Raw genomic sequence first — 19,012 nt, 5'->3', positions numbered from 1 at the left:
AATCCCACCGGACGGCTCGGCCCGCTCACCATGGCTGATGATCGCGTCGACCAGGACCACGTCCCTCCCCAAACGGCAGCGATGATGGAGGGAGTCGCCATCGCCGGCCAGCTACCGACCGACAGGCTCGCCAGGTCGCCGTTCCTCAAGGCCAGTCCCTTCCCCGCCGGATCGTGCATCCGCTTGGAGGCCCCTCTTTGGCTGACCCCGGTGCGGGAGGCGTTCTTGACCATGTGGACTGGGGACCAAGCGGCGGGGCCCATGGTGCGTTCCGGTTGAGGGCTTGCTCGGGCTAGCGCGGGATATCAGCCCTTGTCGATGGATTTCTCGCAGCTTGGCTGCATTTTATTTTGGAGTCGGTACATCCCGGATCTCTCTCTCACTTGTTGCGGCCGAAATCATAGTTTTGACTTATTTGGAATAGTTCAACACAAAATGAACCATGTTGGAAACTTCTGTGGGCGATGATGATAAAACATGGCTGGCATAACCTTGTCTTTGATCATTCGAGGAGTTGTAGGCATCAAAAACCCACTCCCCCATCCCTCTTTTGGAACCTTTTCATTCTCATCGAATATTGATGGCTCTGTCTTGGATGGTCATTCTTTGAGTGATAACGAGAGGAGCTCGACTTCAATGGTGGGGATTGATCTAGTGTAAGAAGACGGGGCTCGGGTGGAAGACTGAGAGTGACAATAAGGAAATGGATGACTGGGGCAGACAATAAGAGGAGCTTAGCAGTAGTGCGGTTCTAAGCCAGATACCTGTAGCACTGCGCAACTGGACTACTACTGATGTACATATAGGCCTTTTCTTAGTAGTGCTAGCTCATGGGTAGCATTCTCCCTTATGATGTCTCTCAGATTGACAATCAAATAAAGGCACTCCTATATGAGTACGACGCCGAATCATTCATACTATTTGTGAACTTTTAAATTATCATTATCAACACTTACACATGCATTTATTTCTCTTTCATTTTATTGTGTTTTCTTTTGGATTTATCTGTGCTGCGGCCCCAGCGAGCTGGATGTATCAGATGTTTGCTTTATAATATAAAGCGGGGGCAAGCCCTTTATTGGTGGTTGTAGTGCTGGTCTGTTATACAACCTTGCTACTATCGCTAGCCCCGGGGTGTAATGAGGACCACTTAGCAGTAGCGTGGGTGACCAGATCGTCGCCCTACTGCTAAACCCTACATGCAGTGCATTTTTTTGGGCCGCGCTACTACTAAGTAACGGTAGCACCGGCTACCCCGTGCTACTACTACTGATCTATCTATAGGCGTTTTCCTAGTAGCGCTAGCTCATGGGTGGCATTCTCCCTTATGTTGTCTCTTAGATTGACAATCAAATAAAAACACTCCTATATGAGTACGACGCGGAATCATTCATACTATTTGTGAACTTTTAAATTCAATCATTATCAACACTTACACATGCAAGGTGTACATGACATTCACGTGTAAACATCACACTCACGTTATTGGGCACAAACCACACAAGATTTTAAATGCATATTAGTATATAAGCTAATAATAAGTTGTAGAAGGATAATTACCACGTACGATTGCAAGCGAAGTGACGTATGGGTGATGACCACACATGCACACGTTCATTCGTTCCCTCGCGGTGATCGATCAAAAAGCCACTTCGGCCTTGGCAAACTCCTCTCTCTTCTGGTTCACGTCGGCCACCATCTTGCCGAACCTGCACGGCGGGCTGACCACCGGCACCGTGCCACGCGCATACTGCCCACCACCGGCACGCTCGCTGCGAAGTCCACTGGCATGCATGTCCTTCGACTTGTGTGCGATAATGACGGAGTTCACCACGTCGTCGTCGGGGTGGCACACGGCCAGCACCTCAAACCCGCCTCGGCCGATGTCCTGGGGGTCCACGATCGGGTATAGGAACCCGCGTGCGCCGTGCGCGCTGCGCACGACGAGGGCCGCCCCGTCTGCCATGTGCGTGCCAAGGTGCGCGATCACCCTGGCCTTTTCCTCGGCGGCCATGCCCACGAGCGCCGCCAGGAAGACGACGTCGTACTTGGCAAGCTCGCCGGCGAGGTCCGCGACGTCGGCCGTGTGGAACGACATGCGGGCGCCCACGTCCGTGTCCGCGCGGAACAGCTTGCTGGCGCGCTCGTTGGCCGCGCCGCACAGGTCGTAGTTGTCAAACATGGTGTCGGGCAGGTGGCGCGCGGCGAGGACGAAGGAGCTGAACGGGAGCGGGCCGGAGCCGATGAAGGCGACGCGGGCCGAGGCGATGCCGCCGGGCACCTAGCGCGCCAGCAGCTCGTACTCGAGCTTGCTGAGGTTGACGTAGTTGCTGTAGTAGGGGAACACGCCGAGGTGGTCGAGCGGGTTGTCGAAGGCGGCGAGCATGTCGGAGTAGTGCGCCTCCAGCTTCCCCTCGGCCTCGGAGCAGAGGCGGATGAGGCCCTCGCGCATCTCCTGCGCCTCCGGGCCGAGCTTGGTCACGTCCACGGGGCTCGGGGGGACGCACGCGATGACCAGCTCGGTGAAGAGCGCGTCGACGGCCGGGGATGGGCTGAGCGACGGCAGCTTGGCGATGGCGGCGTGGAGGCCGGTGATCTTCTCCACCAGGGCGGCGACCTCCTTGTTCTGGGCATCCATTTTACTACTCTTGGTGAGGCACAGGAGTAGAGCGGTTGATGGAGCTGCGTGATGAGCTATGGAGCGGGCAGCACGGGGTATAAATATGTAGCTGTGGGCTAAAGAGGACCGGTGAAGGTGCGCGTGCATGCAAGCTTCACGCGGACACTCCCAATAAGGCTCGTTTCATGCCTCTGCTGTCACCTCTTCACGTCAGATCCTGACGTTGAAATGGGCATCGTTTTCTCTTTTCCGTGCCTACCGAAATTGATTTGGGCTGATAATGAAATTGTTCGGTTCAGTTCTTCTTTTCTGACGGATTGATCCCCTCACGGCATACGGCACGAAGATAAGGAGGGTCTCGTGCTACTGAAGACCCACATGACCGTGGGAGAGAACGGACGACCTCAGGTGTCTGCTCTACAAGCAAACCTGAGTGTTTGTCGCCGAAGTTTGGTTGTGAGTTATGACGCCACATGTCAGAAATGTTAGTTCAGTTATAGTACTTGTGATTCATGGTGAGTCATCGTGGACAAACGTATATTTTCTTTCTCTTTGGACCCAAATAAACATAAAATATATCAGTGTCAAGTCATGGGTGACAATATATCAGTGTCTGGTTATGTCCTTCGTAGTTATCGTCAGAATCGAGTTGCGATGTCTGATATTGGTAGCTCATCCTCAAAGTTTTTTGGCGGCTACCAATAATAACAGATATGTTATTACTACCTCCCTCTCAGTTTACAAGGCGTGTGCGTATCCCTAGGTTTTCAATTTGACCAACCTAATATAAGTAATATATTACAAGAATTATACCAATATAAACTTCAGATGTTCTATTTTTAAAAAATATAATTTTTGTGTTATATAGTTTATGTTAGGGTGATCAAATTGGCAACCTAGGTATACGCTAGGACTTGTAAAATGAGACGGAGGAAGTACAATTTTTTTTCATATATCTTCAACTCCTAGGCTCCCTTAAAATAGAGAACTCTTGGTTCTGAGAAGTGTCATCGATGAGGACGTACGTGAAGTGTCGTCTCAACAAAATAGAGCAACAATATTTGTGTAAGAGATTGTTGCGCCAAGCCGGTCGTGTCTACACCATTTGGTGGCAACTATCTACCGGTGAAAACATTTTCTCTTCAACCATGTCTATGCTTTCTTTGGATCTCACGTCACGGTCACCTCTAAAATCACCAAATCAACGACATAAAATCGTCATTAAATAAACAAGTACTCCCTCCGTCCCATAATATAAGAACGTTTTCTACATTAGTGTAGTGTCAAAAACGCTTTTATATTGTGGGACGGAGGGAGTAATAAATAATTCCTACAAGTAAGGAAACAACACCGCACACTGCATATGTATATACTTCTATCTCAAAAGAAAAGTGGAGAACTTATACTTCTATCTTTAAAGAAAAGTGGACGCCCAGTTCGCTAGCGAAGCTATGTTGAATGAAAAACAGTCAGCGATCACAGTAATTCCAGGACCTTTTTGTAAGAAATTATGATCTGTTAGCGAAGGTAAAACAAGGTTATGTTGAAGACAAACCTGTCAGGTATTACAATAAATTCAGGACCTTTTTGTAAGAAATTATGATCTGGTGTAGCACTATTCGCAGTGTGCGCACGAAGACAAGAAGGGAAGAAATCAACCCAGAAAGGACCTGTTTGTAATCTCCAAAATAAACAAGGACGCGAAAGTAGGTCCTTCGGGGGCATATCTGCGAGAAGGGAAAGGACCAGCGCGCAAAAATCTTAATTTTTTTGGACCATTTCCCGATTTATGCGCGGGTCTCCTCCGCTCGCCGATGTAGGACTAAAAATCAGCGCTCAAAGAAAATCGGAATGCTGATTGGCATGCGTGCGTGTACCACGAGCAGAGGAGGATGGGGTTACCGGGGACTAGCTATTAAAAGAATCGCCGTTGCCGGGGATCGAACCCGGGTCACCCGCGTGACAGGCGGGAATACTTACCACTATACTACAACGACTTGATTGATAGAATTTTGTTAATAACTATCTTTGAAGAGCTTGAGTAACATTGAGTCGGAGAAAAATCTCAGAGTCCAAGAGTAAAGCGGCGATGAGCCATGAAAGAAAATGAAGGTGCTCTGCGTCTGAGGATGGAGGTGTAAGGGAAGAGCAGATTCCTGTGTCCTTCTTGCAGCAAAGCCAGGGAAAAATATCTTCACGTGAGCACATTCTATGGGGCGAAAAGGGACATACAAAATATCTTTGCCAGGCACTAAAAGAAATTCAGATGAAGAACGAAGGATACAGTTGAAAAAAAATTACGTTCTTGTTGGTATCCGGTCACTTGCATGACGGACACAAATACTTTTTTTTTGTGAACACTGGTCCCGAACTAAAGTAAGCTACTCTGTTTTACGTCATGTATTGGCAGGAATGGATATGAAATTTTCTTACAGATTTCCTATAGCTACCGCTAATGTGTGATTAGTACTAGGACTTCCTGCGCTCTTCCTTTGTCCACCAAACGCACGACCTTCCCCACTTCCTCAAACACAGTTTATCAAAAGACATTTTTCACATCCAGCACACAGGCTTTGATCAGCGCATCTATTTTGTTATCCATCTCCGGGTTATGTGTCTTCAGCCTCCTTCTTCCATGCCTTCAGTATCATCATCATCACCATCTCCTCCCTGACCCAATCATGATATCCATCGTGCCAGCCAGGAACTCCTTCAACGGTTCAACAGCTTCAAGTATACTTTGTTTCACAATGGTAACTTGGTAAGTACTTCAACGGGGCATGATGCTAGCGATGGATCTACTCCCTCCGTTTCAAAATAAATGATCCAACTTTATACTAAAGTTAGTGCAAAGTTGAGTCATCTATTTTGAAACGGAGCGAGTACATGTCTCACAAGAGTTGCCTGGTTCGGAAATCTTGCCGAATACACCATTTACATCATGCAGTACATGTGGAGAAATGGATGTAACATTTTTTTAAAACAAAATAAGAAAGTATTCCAAAGATGTAAACTGTTATATGATCTTCTCAGTGTTATTTCGTAGCATATCCAGCATGTAACAAGGACCTTACCTGCAACGGGCCGCGATCATCAACAAATCTCCCGACTCCTCCCGTGTCGCCCCTGCGCGGCGACCGGGGGGAACCCTAGCGCCGCCGCGTCCTCGTCCCTCCCCCCTCCTCCTTACCGCCGCCGGGGCGCGCCGCCGGGCAAAACCCGGTCGGCGTCGGCGTCGGTGGGATCTCTTCTCCCTCGGCTCGCTGGATTTGGCGCGGGCTGATCGCGGCGGTGGTTGGCGGTGCGCGCCGGCGCGGGCTTGCGGGTGGCTGCAGTTTCCCCTGATGTGCGTGGGAGTCCGCTCGGGGCACGCGGCGACAGCCCTCGGCAAGCGGTGGCGGGCGCTGGGCTCTCGGTGGCGCTCCAGCGTGTGCAGGAGGCGGCGGTCCCTGTGCGCGGTCGGCGGCTCCGTCTCTGACTCGGACGGCGCGGGGGATGGCGGTGGCCCGGCGTGGCCGACAATCTGTATGCGGTGGTGTTGGCGGCCCGCTGATCTGCCGGTGCTCCAGGGTTCTGCCTGGTGGTGACGGCGGCCCGTGCACGAGAGTTGAATCCCTTCAAACTGATCTGGGTGAAAACTTGCCTTCGGCGTATGCTAAGGCCGGCGGTGGCGGCGCTATCTGCGTTGTTCCCTTCTTAAAGCCATCACCGTGGAGAAGTTCAAGGCCACTCTCTGCTACCTCTGGGGGAAACCCTAGATCGGATGATCGAATGACGTCGGCGCTCTGGTGTTGTTCCTTCCTTGGGGGCGTCATTCTTGGAGGTACACACGTGATCGAGGGACCAGAGGACGGATTCTTTGGTGGAGCGGTCCTTCATCCTACACACTGATGGCGACGGATCGTGACGGCGTGGCGCAGTGCAGATTCGGAGTTCGCTGTGGGAGGATGAACTCGCGCAGGAGGATGACGCTGTTGGGCGTCATGGTGGCGTCGATGGCAGAGAGACCTGACACGGTACATGCAACAGTACAGCTCTGAAGATGGATTGGTGGCAGGTGGCTGCGGCGGTCTCATACCCGGCAGGCGTCCTGGTTGAGGAGTGCACCGGACTGGTAGGTGCCCCATACCCGACAGGCGTCCTGGTTGGGACCTCAGGTCTTAGATGTTTAGGTTTGGCTGCGATGTCTGTTTGGTATGAGGCCCGGACTATCTCCGCCTCTTCTTCAATTGGATAGGTGTAGCGACAGCTGTTGCTTAGACGGTGGCTTTAGTCTTGCTGTTGTATGGCTTTGTAAGGCCTTGTGAGAATAATGAATAAAGTGGCCATATGCATCGCCCAGATGCGGAGGCAGGGGGTCATCCTCCTTTTCTAAAAAAAATGTAACAAGGACCGGGAATTATAGAGATATATTTAAAATGGGACAAATACTCAGTTCCCATGACACTCAATGCTGAAAAGTGCGAGGCCACCAGGTAAGCTGTTGAATAGAATGTAGATCCAAGTTTATGGAAACAAGTATCGATAATACATTTGTATCTCCATACATATATCTCTTCTCTTATAAAACCGAGTTGGTGATGATGGTATGCCTGCCATCTTGCAATATAGACCGTTCGATCTATATCTGACTGATAGAAATTAAACTAAAAGATACCCGCACCCTCTCTCTACATTTGCAGACAAGGCCTTTCCTCGTTCATCCTTATCTCTCACAACCTCATTGTTGAGCAATTAAAAAAGGTAGCCTCTGGAATAAACTGGCATGGTGGTCGTTGCCAGTGTCGTCCACCCCATGCCTCCGCTCAGTCCGACCACCAATCACCACCATGCCCCACTCCTCCTCACCTTATCTCTCCTCTTTCTCGAGATATCATTAGTTTTTACATATGGGATTACTTCCACATGGGTCAATCACAATAGGTGTTTTTATATAAAAAAATGCATCTTGATTTTCCGTGCAATGCACACACATCTTGTTGGTACTCCTACATAAGACTTAGTTGGTGGTGATGGTGTGTCTGCCATCCGTCATTTCTGACCATTAAATCTACATCTAACGACTCTGAGGTAAGGTGTTGCCTTTTCTCAACAACATCTCACTTCTCTACCAATTTGCAGAAAAACCCTTAATTAGTATTTTAAAACCAACTACATCCCTCCCTCACCTCACGAAAGCAGCCCAAGGAATATATTCTGATTAAAACATAATATATTTCTAGTGATATATTTATATCAAAATTAGAGTGTTTTCTATCAAGTTGTGAATAAGTATTATTCTAATTATGATCCGTTGCAACGCACGTGTGTAAGAGTATAAAGGACCAGGCGGCTCAATGCTTGCCTCGGCTGGCTTCCTCATATATTTATAGCAGCACAAGTGTACAGAGTCTGATTACAACACAATCACGTATTAATACATGGAAACTATCTATGTGGTTGAAGCTTTGCGTGGACTCCAAGATGAGCTACCGTTGATGTTCTGTACTCTAACACGCCCCCGTAGTCTGAATTGGGAGATGATACGACCTGAAGACTGGAGCAAAACTCTTGAAAAAGAGCAGTAGGTAACCCCTTTGTGAAGATGTCCGTGAACTCATTGGAGGAGGGCACATGTAAGACACGAACACCGCCAAGTGCGACCTTCTCCCGAACAAAGTGAATATCCAGTTCGATATGTTTGGTGCGACGATGTTGGATGGGGTTAGCTGACAAGTTGTAACGCCCCGAGACCGACGCTCAGAAGACTTCCAGCTATTCCGAGTTTCGCCGTGTGTTTCATTTGCTTGTTGCATTGCATCTCGTCATCTCTTGCATTGCATCGTTTCATCATGCCATCATATAATTAATTTTTATAACTCTTCTAAATAAATTGTATGGATTTTTCGATCCATTTAAATCGAGGGAATTCACTTGTGATTTCTCTTTATAACATATTAAAGCCTCTTAATATTATTAGGGAGCTATAATAAAATTATTCCATTTATTTGGAATTAACCATAACCCACTTGCAAAATATCCCATGCCGTTGTTATCTCAATTCTTGGTCTCCAACCTTGCCCATAATTTCTTTCATCATTTTCCGGAGCTCCACCAAAAATCTCAACATTTTTTGGACCTTCCTTTTATCAAGTCCTAGTTCAAACCCATTTGAACTAAATTCAAATGAGTTTGAATTTAAATCTTTCAATCATGGCCTTTCTATTTTTCTTGGAACAAGCGCATTTATGCGAGTCCGGGAAAATTATCCCCATGTCCAAATTCTTGTCCACTCATTTATTTTCTCTCCATTTCTTTCTTTGCTTTTCTGTTTTTTTGGAAGAGATCTGAAAAAGAGAGAGAGGAGAAGAGAGCCCAGCAGCCTAGACCAGACCGGCCCATTTGCCCCTGGAGGCCCAGCCGCGCCCTCTTAACCCTAGCCAGCCTCCTGTCGATCCCCTCGCTCTCTCCCTCGATGCCCCATCCAGCGCCGCCAGGAACCGTCGCTCGCTAGCCCTCTCCCCTGCTCGATCCACATCTCCCTTGCAGCCTCTCTTCCTTCCCTCGTTCCCCATCGTGCGCCGCACCTCTCCACCTCCTCGAGCCGACCACCTGCAGCTCGCTGGTTACCCCGGAGCCGCGCCGCTCCTCCCGTCCCCGCGCCCTAGCCTTCATCCCTGCCTCCTTTCCATGGCCGCGTGCCACTCGAGCCAGCAGGCCGTCGCCCTGCGTCGTTGTCCTGCACCGCACCTCCGCCGGCCTTGGCCTCCCGCGGTTGCCTGCTGCTGCCCCCGCTGCCGAGCGTCGCCCTCCACGCGAGCCTCCTCTGGCGGCCCAATCGCCCATGCGCCGCTCCGACGAACCCATCATCGCGCCGTCCCCGACCTCTTTCCGGCAGGATCCGCTCCGCCGCTGCGCCTTCTTGCCTCTGCGCCTTGCTCCCTCCTGCCGCCAAGCGTCGTCACGCCCCTGCCGTCCCCGCGCCCTGCTTGCCTCTGTCACGAGTGCCTTGTCGAGTCCGTGGTTTGCCTGGGGCCGACCTTTCCCTTCGCATGCACCACCGACCGACCTCGTCTCCCTCCTGCCCTGCTGCTGCCTCCGAGCACCATCGATGCATCTACGTGGTTAGTACCTTCGTCAAATCGCCTTGGGTCACCTTCAGAAGTGGAACGGCAAGTGCAGCGATGACCCTTGAAGACCCCTGCCCCCTGTGCCATTCCGCTGCTGGACTAGAACCTGCCAAGTACCCCTTCGGATCACCAAGTTCCACTACAAGATGTACCACTACCGTCGACCCGCGAAGACCCCGTGGACTCAAGTTCCTTGTGGTGACCCCGAACATCTACGGATCATGAACAACTACTTCATCTACGAAACATGTATAACTACCGCTGTCGCCGTGTACCACTACTTCCACTACCGTCACGAGAACGACTACTTCCACTACCGTCGCCACGTGAACAACTACTTCCCACGACGACCCGTGAACGTCTACTTCCATCTACACCGCATCGAACTCGTTCCGCTTCGAAAACGCACGCTTCAAAGGTATAACGATGAGACGACCGCCCGTGTATGTATGTGTGTTGTATGAGATGCTCGTGTTTGCACCGTGCCCGTTTGTCCTTGCAAGTTCCTCCTCGTTTGCCATGCCGTCGACCCGTGGGAACCCGGTAATCCGGGATCACCCCACCATCTTGCATGACTCGCTCACGTCACACTTCCTTTTGCACCGGTACCTCCATGAGTTATCGGGACCGGAATGTTGCCGTGGCACCATTTCCGTTTCACCGCCATGGCACCTTTTTCCTTCCGCCATGGCGACAAATGCCTCGTATCATGCTCATGTTAACGTTTTCATAAAATTGCTTAAAACTTGCATATGTCATCCGCATCATGATAACAACATTTAAAATGTTTAAAATTGTGTTTGCATTAAATTGCTAAATGACATATGGGGATTTTCCGGCATTGTTGTTTGTTGTTTCCGGCCTCATTTAAACTTCCCTAAATAGTTAGTTTACTTATGCTTCACCGCTTGCCATGTTAATTAACATTTAATAATTGTTGAGTATCTTAACCGAGAGTAAACTAAATAATTTGATGTGGTGTTTCGTCAATATGCAACTCGTTGCATATTGAGCTCCGCTTAATTTGTAGTATTGTTTGTTGCACTTTGTCATGCCATGCCTCATTAAACCGGACATGCATCATACTTGTTTGTGCATCATGACATGTTTATGCTTGTGTGTTTACCATATTGTTTGCTTCTTTCTGGTTTGCTTCTCTCGTTAGCTTCGGTTTCGTTCCGGAGTTGTGAGGATTCGTTCGACTACGTTCGTTTGTCTTCTTCATGGACTCGTTCTTTTTCCTTGCGGGATTTCAGGCAAGATGACCATTACCCTCGATATCACTTCTATCTTTGCTTGCTAGTTGCTTCGTTCTATCGCTATGCTGCGTTACCTATCACTTGTTTACCATGCCTCCCAAATTGCCATGTCAGCCTCTAACCTTTTTTCACCCTTCCTAGCAAACCGTTGCTTGGCTATGTTACCGCTTTTGCTCAGCCCCTCTTATAGCATTGTTAGTTGCAGTGAAGTTGAAGATTTCTCCATGACGGACAGGATTATATTGGGATATCACAATATCTCTTATTTAATTAATGCATCTATATACTTGGTAAAGGGTGGAAGACTCGGCCTTATGCCTGGTGTTTTGTTCCACTCTTGCCGCCCTAGTTTCCGTCATACCGGTGTTATGTTCCTTGTTTTTGCGTTCCTTACGCGGTTGGGTGATTTATGGGACCCCCTTGAAAGTTCGCTTTGAATAAAACTCCTCCAGCAAGGCCCAACCTTGGTTTTAACATTTGCCACCTAAGCCTTTTTCCCTTGGGTTCTGTAGACTCAAGGGTCATCTTTATTTACCCCCCGGGCCAGTGCTCCTCCGGGTGCTAGTCCAAACCGAGCGATGTCCGGCGCCCCCTGGGCAATCAGGGTCTATGCCAACCCGACGTCTGGCTCATCCGGTGTGCCCTGAGAACGAGATACATGCGACTCCTATCGGGATTTGTCGGCACATCGGGCGGCTTTGCTGGTCTTGTTTTACCATTGTCAAAATGTCTTGTAAACCGGGATTCCAAGTCTGATCGGGTCTTCGTGGGAGAAGGAATATCCTTCGTTGATCGTAAGAGCTTGTGATGGGCTAAGTTGGGACACCCCTGCAGGGCATAAACTTTCGAAAGCCGTGCCCGCGGTTATGGGCAGATGGGAATTTGTTAATGTCCGGTTGTAGATAACTTGACATCAGATCTGTTTTAAAACGCATCAACCGCATGTGTAGCCATGATGGTCTCTTTTCGGCGGAGTCCGGGAAGTGAACACGGTTTTGGGTTATGTTTGACGTAAGTAGGAGTTCAGGATCACTTCTTGATCATTGCTAGTTCACAACCGTTCCGTTTGCTCTCTTTTCGCTCTTAATTGCGTATGTTAGCCACCATATATGCTTAGTCGCTGCTGCAACCTCACCACTTTACCACTTCCTACCCATAAGCTTAAATAGTCTTGATCTCGCGGGTTTTGAGATTGCCGAGTCCTCGTGACTCACCAGATACTATCACAACAGTTGCAGGTGCTGATGATACCAGTGCAGGTGATGCAACCGAGCTCAGATGGGAGCTCAACGAAGACCTTGGTCGTTACTATGTTTTGTTTCTTGATGATCAGTAGTGGAGCCCAGTTGGGACGATCGGGGATCTAGCAGTTGGGTTATCTTCTTTTCTTTTGACTTTGTCCGTAGTCGGACTATATGCGTGTACTCTGTATGATGTATGATTTATTATATGTTCATTGTGTGAAGTGGCGATTGTAAGCCAACTCTTTATCCCTTTCTTGTTCATTACATGGGATTGTGTGAACATGACCCTTCTTGCGACAAAACCACAATGCGGTTATGCCTCTAAGTCGTGCTTCGACACGTCGGAGATATAGCCGCATCATGGGTGTTACACAAGTAAACAACATCGACGTTGTCACAATAGACAATGGTGGCACTCGATATCGACCGATGAAGCTCCAGTAAAAGCTGTCGTACCCAACATGACTCTAAGACAGCTGCGGCAATAGCCCTGTATTCTGCCTCAGCACTAGAGCGGGAGACAGTCGTCTGTCGTCGTGCCGACCATGAAATAAGGTTGTCCCCAAGATACATGCAGAATCCAGATGTAGAGCATCGTGTATCCGGGTAGCCAGTCCAGTCGGCATCCGAGTAGGCAGTGATAGAGTGAGAAGAAGTGTGATGTAAGGAAAGACCATGATCAAGGGTGCCTTTGAGATATCGAAGAATGCATTTTATAAGAGAAAAGTGTGGGTCGTGTGGATCATGCATGTGGAGACAAACTTGCTGCACTATGTAAGCAATGTCAGGAGGAGGGAGGGTAACATACTGGAGAGCGCCAGCTAGGCTACAATAATGAGAAGGGTCAGGAACGCAGGACCCAGAAGTGGAAGAGAGCTGGGTTTTGGTGTCAATGGGGGTGGTGACCGGATGACAATCACGCATGCCAGCACGTGATGTCAAGAATGTATTGACGTTGAGAGAGATGAAGTCCATTGGATGTACATATGACAGATATGCCAAGGAAGTGATGTAGGGGGCCGAGATCCTTCATAGAAAATTTGCGTGTCATTGCGTTCGTTATATTGGGAAGAGTAGATGAGTTTGAGGCTGTAAGAATGATGTCATCGACATAGAGAAGAAGATATGCAAGATCGGTGCGTTGTTGAAAAACAAAAAGAGACCGATATGTAGAAGTGCATGCTCTAGCCAATGCAACCAAAAGACCGATCTGATGGAAGAGACTAGGCAGCACATTATACGTGAATACTCCCCCTTATGTGTGGCTCCCTCAGGCCTAAACATGGACCGAAAGTGGGCTGCAATTAATTTGCGCCAGCCGGGTCTTGAACTTAAGACCTCTTGGCTCCGATACCATGTAAGAGTATAAAGGACCGGGCGGCTCAATGCCTGCCTCGGCTGGCTTCCTCGTATATTTATAGCAGCACAAGTGTACAAAGTTTGATTACAACACAATCACGTATTAATACATGGAAACTATATATGTGGTTGAAGCTTTGCGTGGACTCCAAGATGAGATGCCGTTGACGTTCTGTACTCTAACAACGTGAACATTGCTAGTATTTCCAACCATGCAAAAAATCCTAGTATTTCCATAGTTTCAAGTTTTCCATCAAGATATTAGTCACTCATGGTTGATATTTAGTTTGAATTACGTACAGATAGGCACTATGGAACTAACCGTGCTTATTGTCTTCCAAAGCTTAAGTTCCACTCCTAATTACGGTATGTAGAGTATTTAACAAAAAACTACAACTTTCAACCAGCCCTAGGAAGAAACTATTGTACAAGGAATAGCAAAAACATACCCAAAATTTCTTAATCCGAGCCAAAAAACTACTACCTAGTACCGATTAGGCTCGTTTAAACCCGTTTATTACAGGGTTGACCAACACGTCCGTGCTGATGAGGCATCTTAAACCAACACATTTTGTTTGACTGTTGACATGAGGGACCCACATCTGACCTTCTATCCTGTTCTTCCTCCTCCAATCATTATTTTTCCTGAACATTACTTCAAACAGTAATGATGCGTGTTCTTCGATGGCGCCGGGGATGAGAGAGTTGGCCGCCTCTCCGCCGGATGGGTCGGACGTTGCGCTGGCCTCCACACGGGTTGGCTGGCTGGCCCGAGCGCGACTCACGCACGAGCAAGCCGCTGCACTGTCGTTCGCTCGAGCGAAATGGCTGGCCTTAGCGCGGCGCGCGCGAGGAAGCCACCGCACCGCCGTGCCAACCTAGCTAGCAAACCTTGCAGAAAAGCAGCTGGATGCATCTAGCAGGGTGTGTGCTATCTTGGCTAGCTAGCGGCCGCAAGCACCGAACGGAGCTGGCATCCGGGCTGCCGCAACATGGGCTCCACTCCGCTTGCGGTTTTAACCTCGCCTTCTGCTTGTGAGATCTTCGAATTGCTTCATCTCCTTCGAGAGCCTCCTCGAGGCAATCCCATATTTTCTTTGCAGTTTTAAGGAGAGCAATGGAGTCACTATAGTCTTCGGTCACATCGATGCGCAACATGTTGTGTGTGCTTGCATTGAGTTCGTCATCAACCACTTCTCTTGGAGTGAGATTCATTAGGTCCTTGGTGCTGAATCCATTGACCACAATCCACCATAGTTGAGTTAAAGCACTACACATGTAAGACTCCATATCTAGCTTCCACTTAGCAAACGGATTAGCTTTCCAAGGGGGGTGGAGGCCCAACAGGATTAATGCAAGGATGTTGCAAAGGTTGAGGTGAGTAAAAGGGTTCCACGACATTGTACTTGGGAACTTGAGTATGAGCTAGAGATGCAAGAGGTTCTCTCGAGTCATCCGCATCATGAATGACATATGGATCAAATGAGTTTGATGTGGATGTCGAGGGCTTTAAGCGAGCATCAATTTCCTCCTTGACCTAGGACCGAACTTCTTTCAACATAGAGGCTTTAAGGTCCGCAAACATTGAAAGAATATTGGCCGCGGTTAAAGGGGCACCCAGGTTAACAGGAGTGGCGGGAGCAACGGTCGCGGCACTAAGTACCTCGGGCGCGGCGGGGGGTAGGTTTTGACCATCCTCCGCAATGGGTGCGCCACCTCCCTTATTCCCTAGATCGACCATATCCTCTAAGGTTGTAAAACCTTATATTAGAGCACGAGGCTCTGATACCAATTGAAAGGATCAATATGGTCGACTAGAGGGGGGTGAATAGGAGACTATAAATTTTAATCTTTCTTGTCAATTTTCAGGTTTTGCGGATAAATAGGGTTCACTAGATATGCAACTAGGTGAACACAACCTATATGACCAGCAAAGCTTAAAGCGAGATATGATAGGCAACAATCTAATTAGCAATCCAACAAGCATACAAGGGAAAAAAGGGTGTGGGAATGGATTAACCACAAGTGAGGCGAGGACACTGTTTATCCCGAAGTTCACTCTTCCTTGGGGAAGAGCTACTCTCCATTTAGAGCGGTGCCGGAGCCAAAGCTTGTGGAACACCACAAAGGCTCACTGTATTCTCTTTCGAGTCACCCCCAAGGGATGAGCCTCGAATCACTCAGGGTTGGTCTTGAAGGCGACCACCACACCTTTACAAACCTCTCCGGAGCATGCCACAAGCAAGGAAGCTTCCAGAGGAACCTCTAACCGCCTAGGAGCCCAAGCTCCAAGAGTAACAAGTCAATGGGGAAGAAATGTTGCGGGTAACACGATTTGGTTTGGTCAAGATGTAGATCAGGTCTTGCTCTCCCAATCCTCAAAGTTTCAACAAGTTTGGGTGGAGGGAGAGTATTGAGAAAAATGATGTGTAGCAATGGTGGAGCTCAACAAGACATTAGGGTTAGGGATGGAGGAAGAAGAAGGGGGGCTTTATAGTGTTTGTCCCGGGGTGGCCGTTTCTGCCCGTTGGACCCCGTGCGCACGTGCTAAGTCAGTCCCGTGCGCACGGGGTACTCTGACTTTCACACCACCCCGTGCGCATGGGGGTCAAAAAGACCCAGTGTGCATGGGGTACTCCGAGAGTTTATGCATTACCCCGTGCGCACGGGGGTCAACAGACCCCATGCGCAAGGGGGTCAATAGACCTCGTGCGCACGTGGTGCCCAGAGAGTTACGCAGTACCCGTGCGCAGGGGGGTCAAAAGACCCCGTGCGCATCGGGTACCCAGTAACTTTCTGTTATAAGCTTTCTGAGTACCACATGCACGCAGACTAAGATTTTAGGTGGTAGGAATGGGTACGCTAGTGTATAAGGTTCGGCAAAGACATTCCAACACAACTTTCATCCACACCAACTCCTCTTAATAGTGTGGTCTTTTCTACGACTCAAAGCAAACCAAAAACTAAAACCTTCGACTCGCCGGTAGATCACGCCTTTGACCTTTTTGAATTGGGGGGTCACACTGTTGGGGAACGTAGTAATTTCAAAAAAAATCCTGCGCACACGCAAGATCATGGTGATGCATAACAACGAGAGGGGAGAGTGTTGTATACATACCCTTGTAGACCGTAAGCGGAAGCGTTAGCACAACGCGGTTGATGTAGTCGTACGTCTTCACGATCCGACCAATCAAGTACCGAACGTACGGCACCTCCGAGTTCAGCACACGTTCAGCCCGATGAGGTCCCTCGAACTCCGATCCAGCCGAGTGTTGAGGGAGAGTTTCGTCAGCACGACGGCATGGTGACGATGATGATGTTCTACCGACGCAGGGCTTCGCCTAAGCACCGCTACATTATTATCGAGGTGGACTATGGTGGAGGGGGGCACCACACACGGCTAAAAGATCAAACGATCAATTGTTGTTCTGCCTAGAGGTGCCCCCTGCCCCCGTATATAAAGGAGCAAGGGGGGAGGGGGCGGCCGGCCTAGGAGGGGGCGCGCCATGGGGAGTCCTACTCCCACCGGGAGTAGGACTCCCTCCTTCCTTGTTGGAGTAGGAGAAGGGGAAAGAGGGGGAGAGGAAGAAGGAAAAGGGGGCTGTGCCCCTTGTCCAATTCGGACCAGAGGAGGGGGGGGGCGCAGGCCTCCTTCCTTTTGGTCTCTCTCCTCTATTCCCGTATGGCCTAATAAGGGCCATATACTTCTCGGCGAATTCCCGTAACTCTCCGGTACTCCGAAAAATACCCGAATCACTCGGAACCTTTCTGAAGTCCGAATATAGTTGTCCAATATATCGATCTTTATGTTTCGACCATTTTGAGACTCCTCGTCATGTCCCCGATCTCATCCGGGACACCGAACTCCTTCGGTACATCAAAACACATAAACTCATAATATAACCATCATCGAAACGTTAAGCGTGCGGACCCTACGGGTTCGAGAACTATGTTGACATGACCGAGACACGTCTCCGGTCAATAACCAATAGCGGAACATGGATGCTCATATTGGCTCCCACATATTCTACGAAGATCTTTATCGGTCAGACCGCATAACAACATACGTTGTTCCCTTTGTCATCGGTATGTTACTTGCCCGAGATTCAATCATCGGTATCTCAATACCTAGTTAAATCTCATTACCGGCAAGTCTCTTTACTCGTTCCGTAATACATCATCTCGCAACTAACTCATTAGTTGCAATGCTTGCAAGGCTTTAAGTGATGTGCATTACCGAGAGGGCCCAGAAATACCTCTCTGACAATCGGAGTGACAAATCCTAATCTTGAAATACGCCAACCCAACATGTACCTTCGGAGACACCTGTAGAGCACCTTTATAATCACCCAGTTATGTTGTGACGTTTGGTAGCACACAAAGTGTTCCTCCGGTAAACGGGAGTTGCATAATCTCATAGTCATAGGAACATGTATAAGTCATGAAGAAAGCAATAGCAACATACTAAACGATCAAGTGCTAAGCTAAAGAAATGGGTCAAGTCAATCACATCATTCTCCTAATGATGTGATCCCATTAATCAAATGACAACTCTATTGTCCATGGCTAGGAAACATAACCATCTTTGATAAACGAGCTAGTCAAGTGGAGGCATGCTAGTGACACTATGTGAGGGAGTCCTGGATTAGGGGGTGTCCAGATGGCCGGACTATGACCTTTGGCCGGACTCCCGGACTATGAAGATACAAGATTGAAGACTTCGTCCCGTGTCCGGATAGGACTTTCCTTGGCGTGGAAGGCAAGCTTGGCGATACGATATGAAGATCTCCTCCCATTGTAACCGACTCTGTGTAACCCTAGCCCTCTCCGGTGTCTATATAAACCGGAGAGTTTTAGTCCATAGGACGAACAACAATCATACCATAGGCTAGCTTCTAGGGTTTAGCCTCTCTGATCTCGTGGTAGATCAACTCTTGTACTACCCATATCATCAATATTAATCAAGCAGGAGTAGGGTTTTACCTCCATCGAGAGGGCTCGAACCTGGGTAAAAATATCGTGTCCCTTGTCTCCTGTTACCATCCGCCTAGACGCACAGTTCGGGACCCCCTACCCGAGATCCGCCGGTTTTAACACCGACATTGGTGCTTTCATTGAGAGTTCCTTTGTGTCATCACCTTTAGGCCCGATGGCTTCTTTGATCATCAACCACGACGCGGTCCAGGGTGAGACTTTTCTCCCCGGACAGATCTTCGTGTTCGGCGGCTTCGCACTGCGGGCCAATTCGCTTGGCCATCTGGAGAAGATCGAAAGCTATGCCCCTGGCCATCAGGTCAGATTCGGAAGTTTGAACTACACGGCTAACATCTGCGGGGACTTGATCTTCGACGGATTCGAGCCACGGCCGAGCGTGCCGCACTGTCACGATGGGCATGATCTAGCTCTGCCGCCGGACAGCGC

At 49.0% G+C, this 19,012-nt stretch overlaps 1 protein-coding gene and 1 non-coding gene across 2 annotated transcripts; both read right to left on the bottom strand.

The window, feature by feature from the left end:
* Positions 1-1,503: 1,503 nt before the first annotated feature.
* Positions 1,504-2,638, bottom strand: LOC123064661 (probable nicotianamine synthase 6). The gene has a single exon (XM_044488094.1). The coding sequence runs from the start codon at positions 2,636-2,638 to the stop codon at positions 2,282-2,284; it is 357 nt and encodes a 118-aa protein (XP_044344029.1). The 3' UTR covers positions 1,504-2,281.
* Positions 2,639-4,545: 1,907 nt separating this feature from the next.
* TRNAD-GUC (transfer RNA aspartic acid (anticodon GUC)) lies at positions 4,546-4,617 on the bottom strand. The gene has a single exon. It is a non-coding gene; the product is annotated as a tRNA-Asp (tRNA).
* Positions 4,618-19,012: the final 14,395 nt, after the last annotated feature.

The sequence above is a fragment of the Triticum aestivum genome, chromosome 3B, assembly GCF_018294505.1.
Source record: "Triticum aestivum cultivar Chinese Spring chromosome 3B, IWGSC CS RefSeq v2.1, whole genome shotgun sequence".
In the NCBI taxonomy this organism is placed as follows: Eukaryota; Viridiplantae; Streptophyta; class Magnoliopsida; order Poales; family Poaceae; genus Triticum; species Triticum aestivum.
This window is presented reverse-complemented; position numbering and strand designations above follow the sequence as displayed.

Bases quoted from the DNA above. Each gene is read 5' to 3' on its own strand.
- LOC123064661 (XM_044488094.1), bottom strand. From the start codon at position 2,638: ATGGATGCCCAGAACAAGGAGGTCGCCGCCCTGGTGGAGAAGATCACC.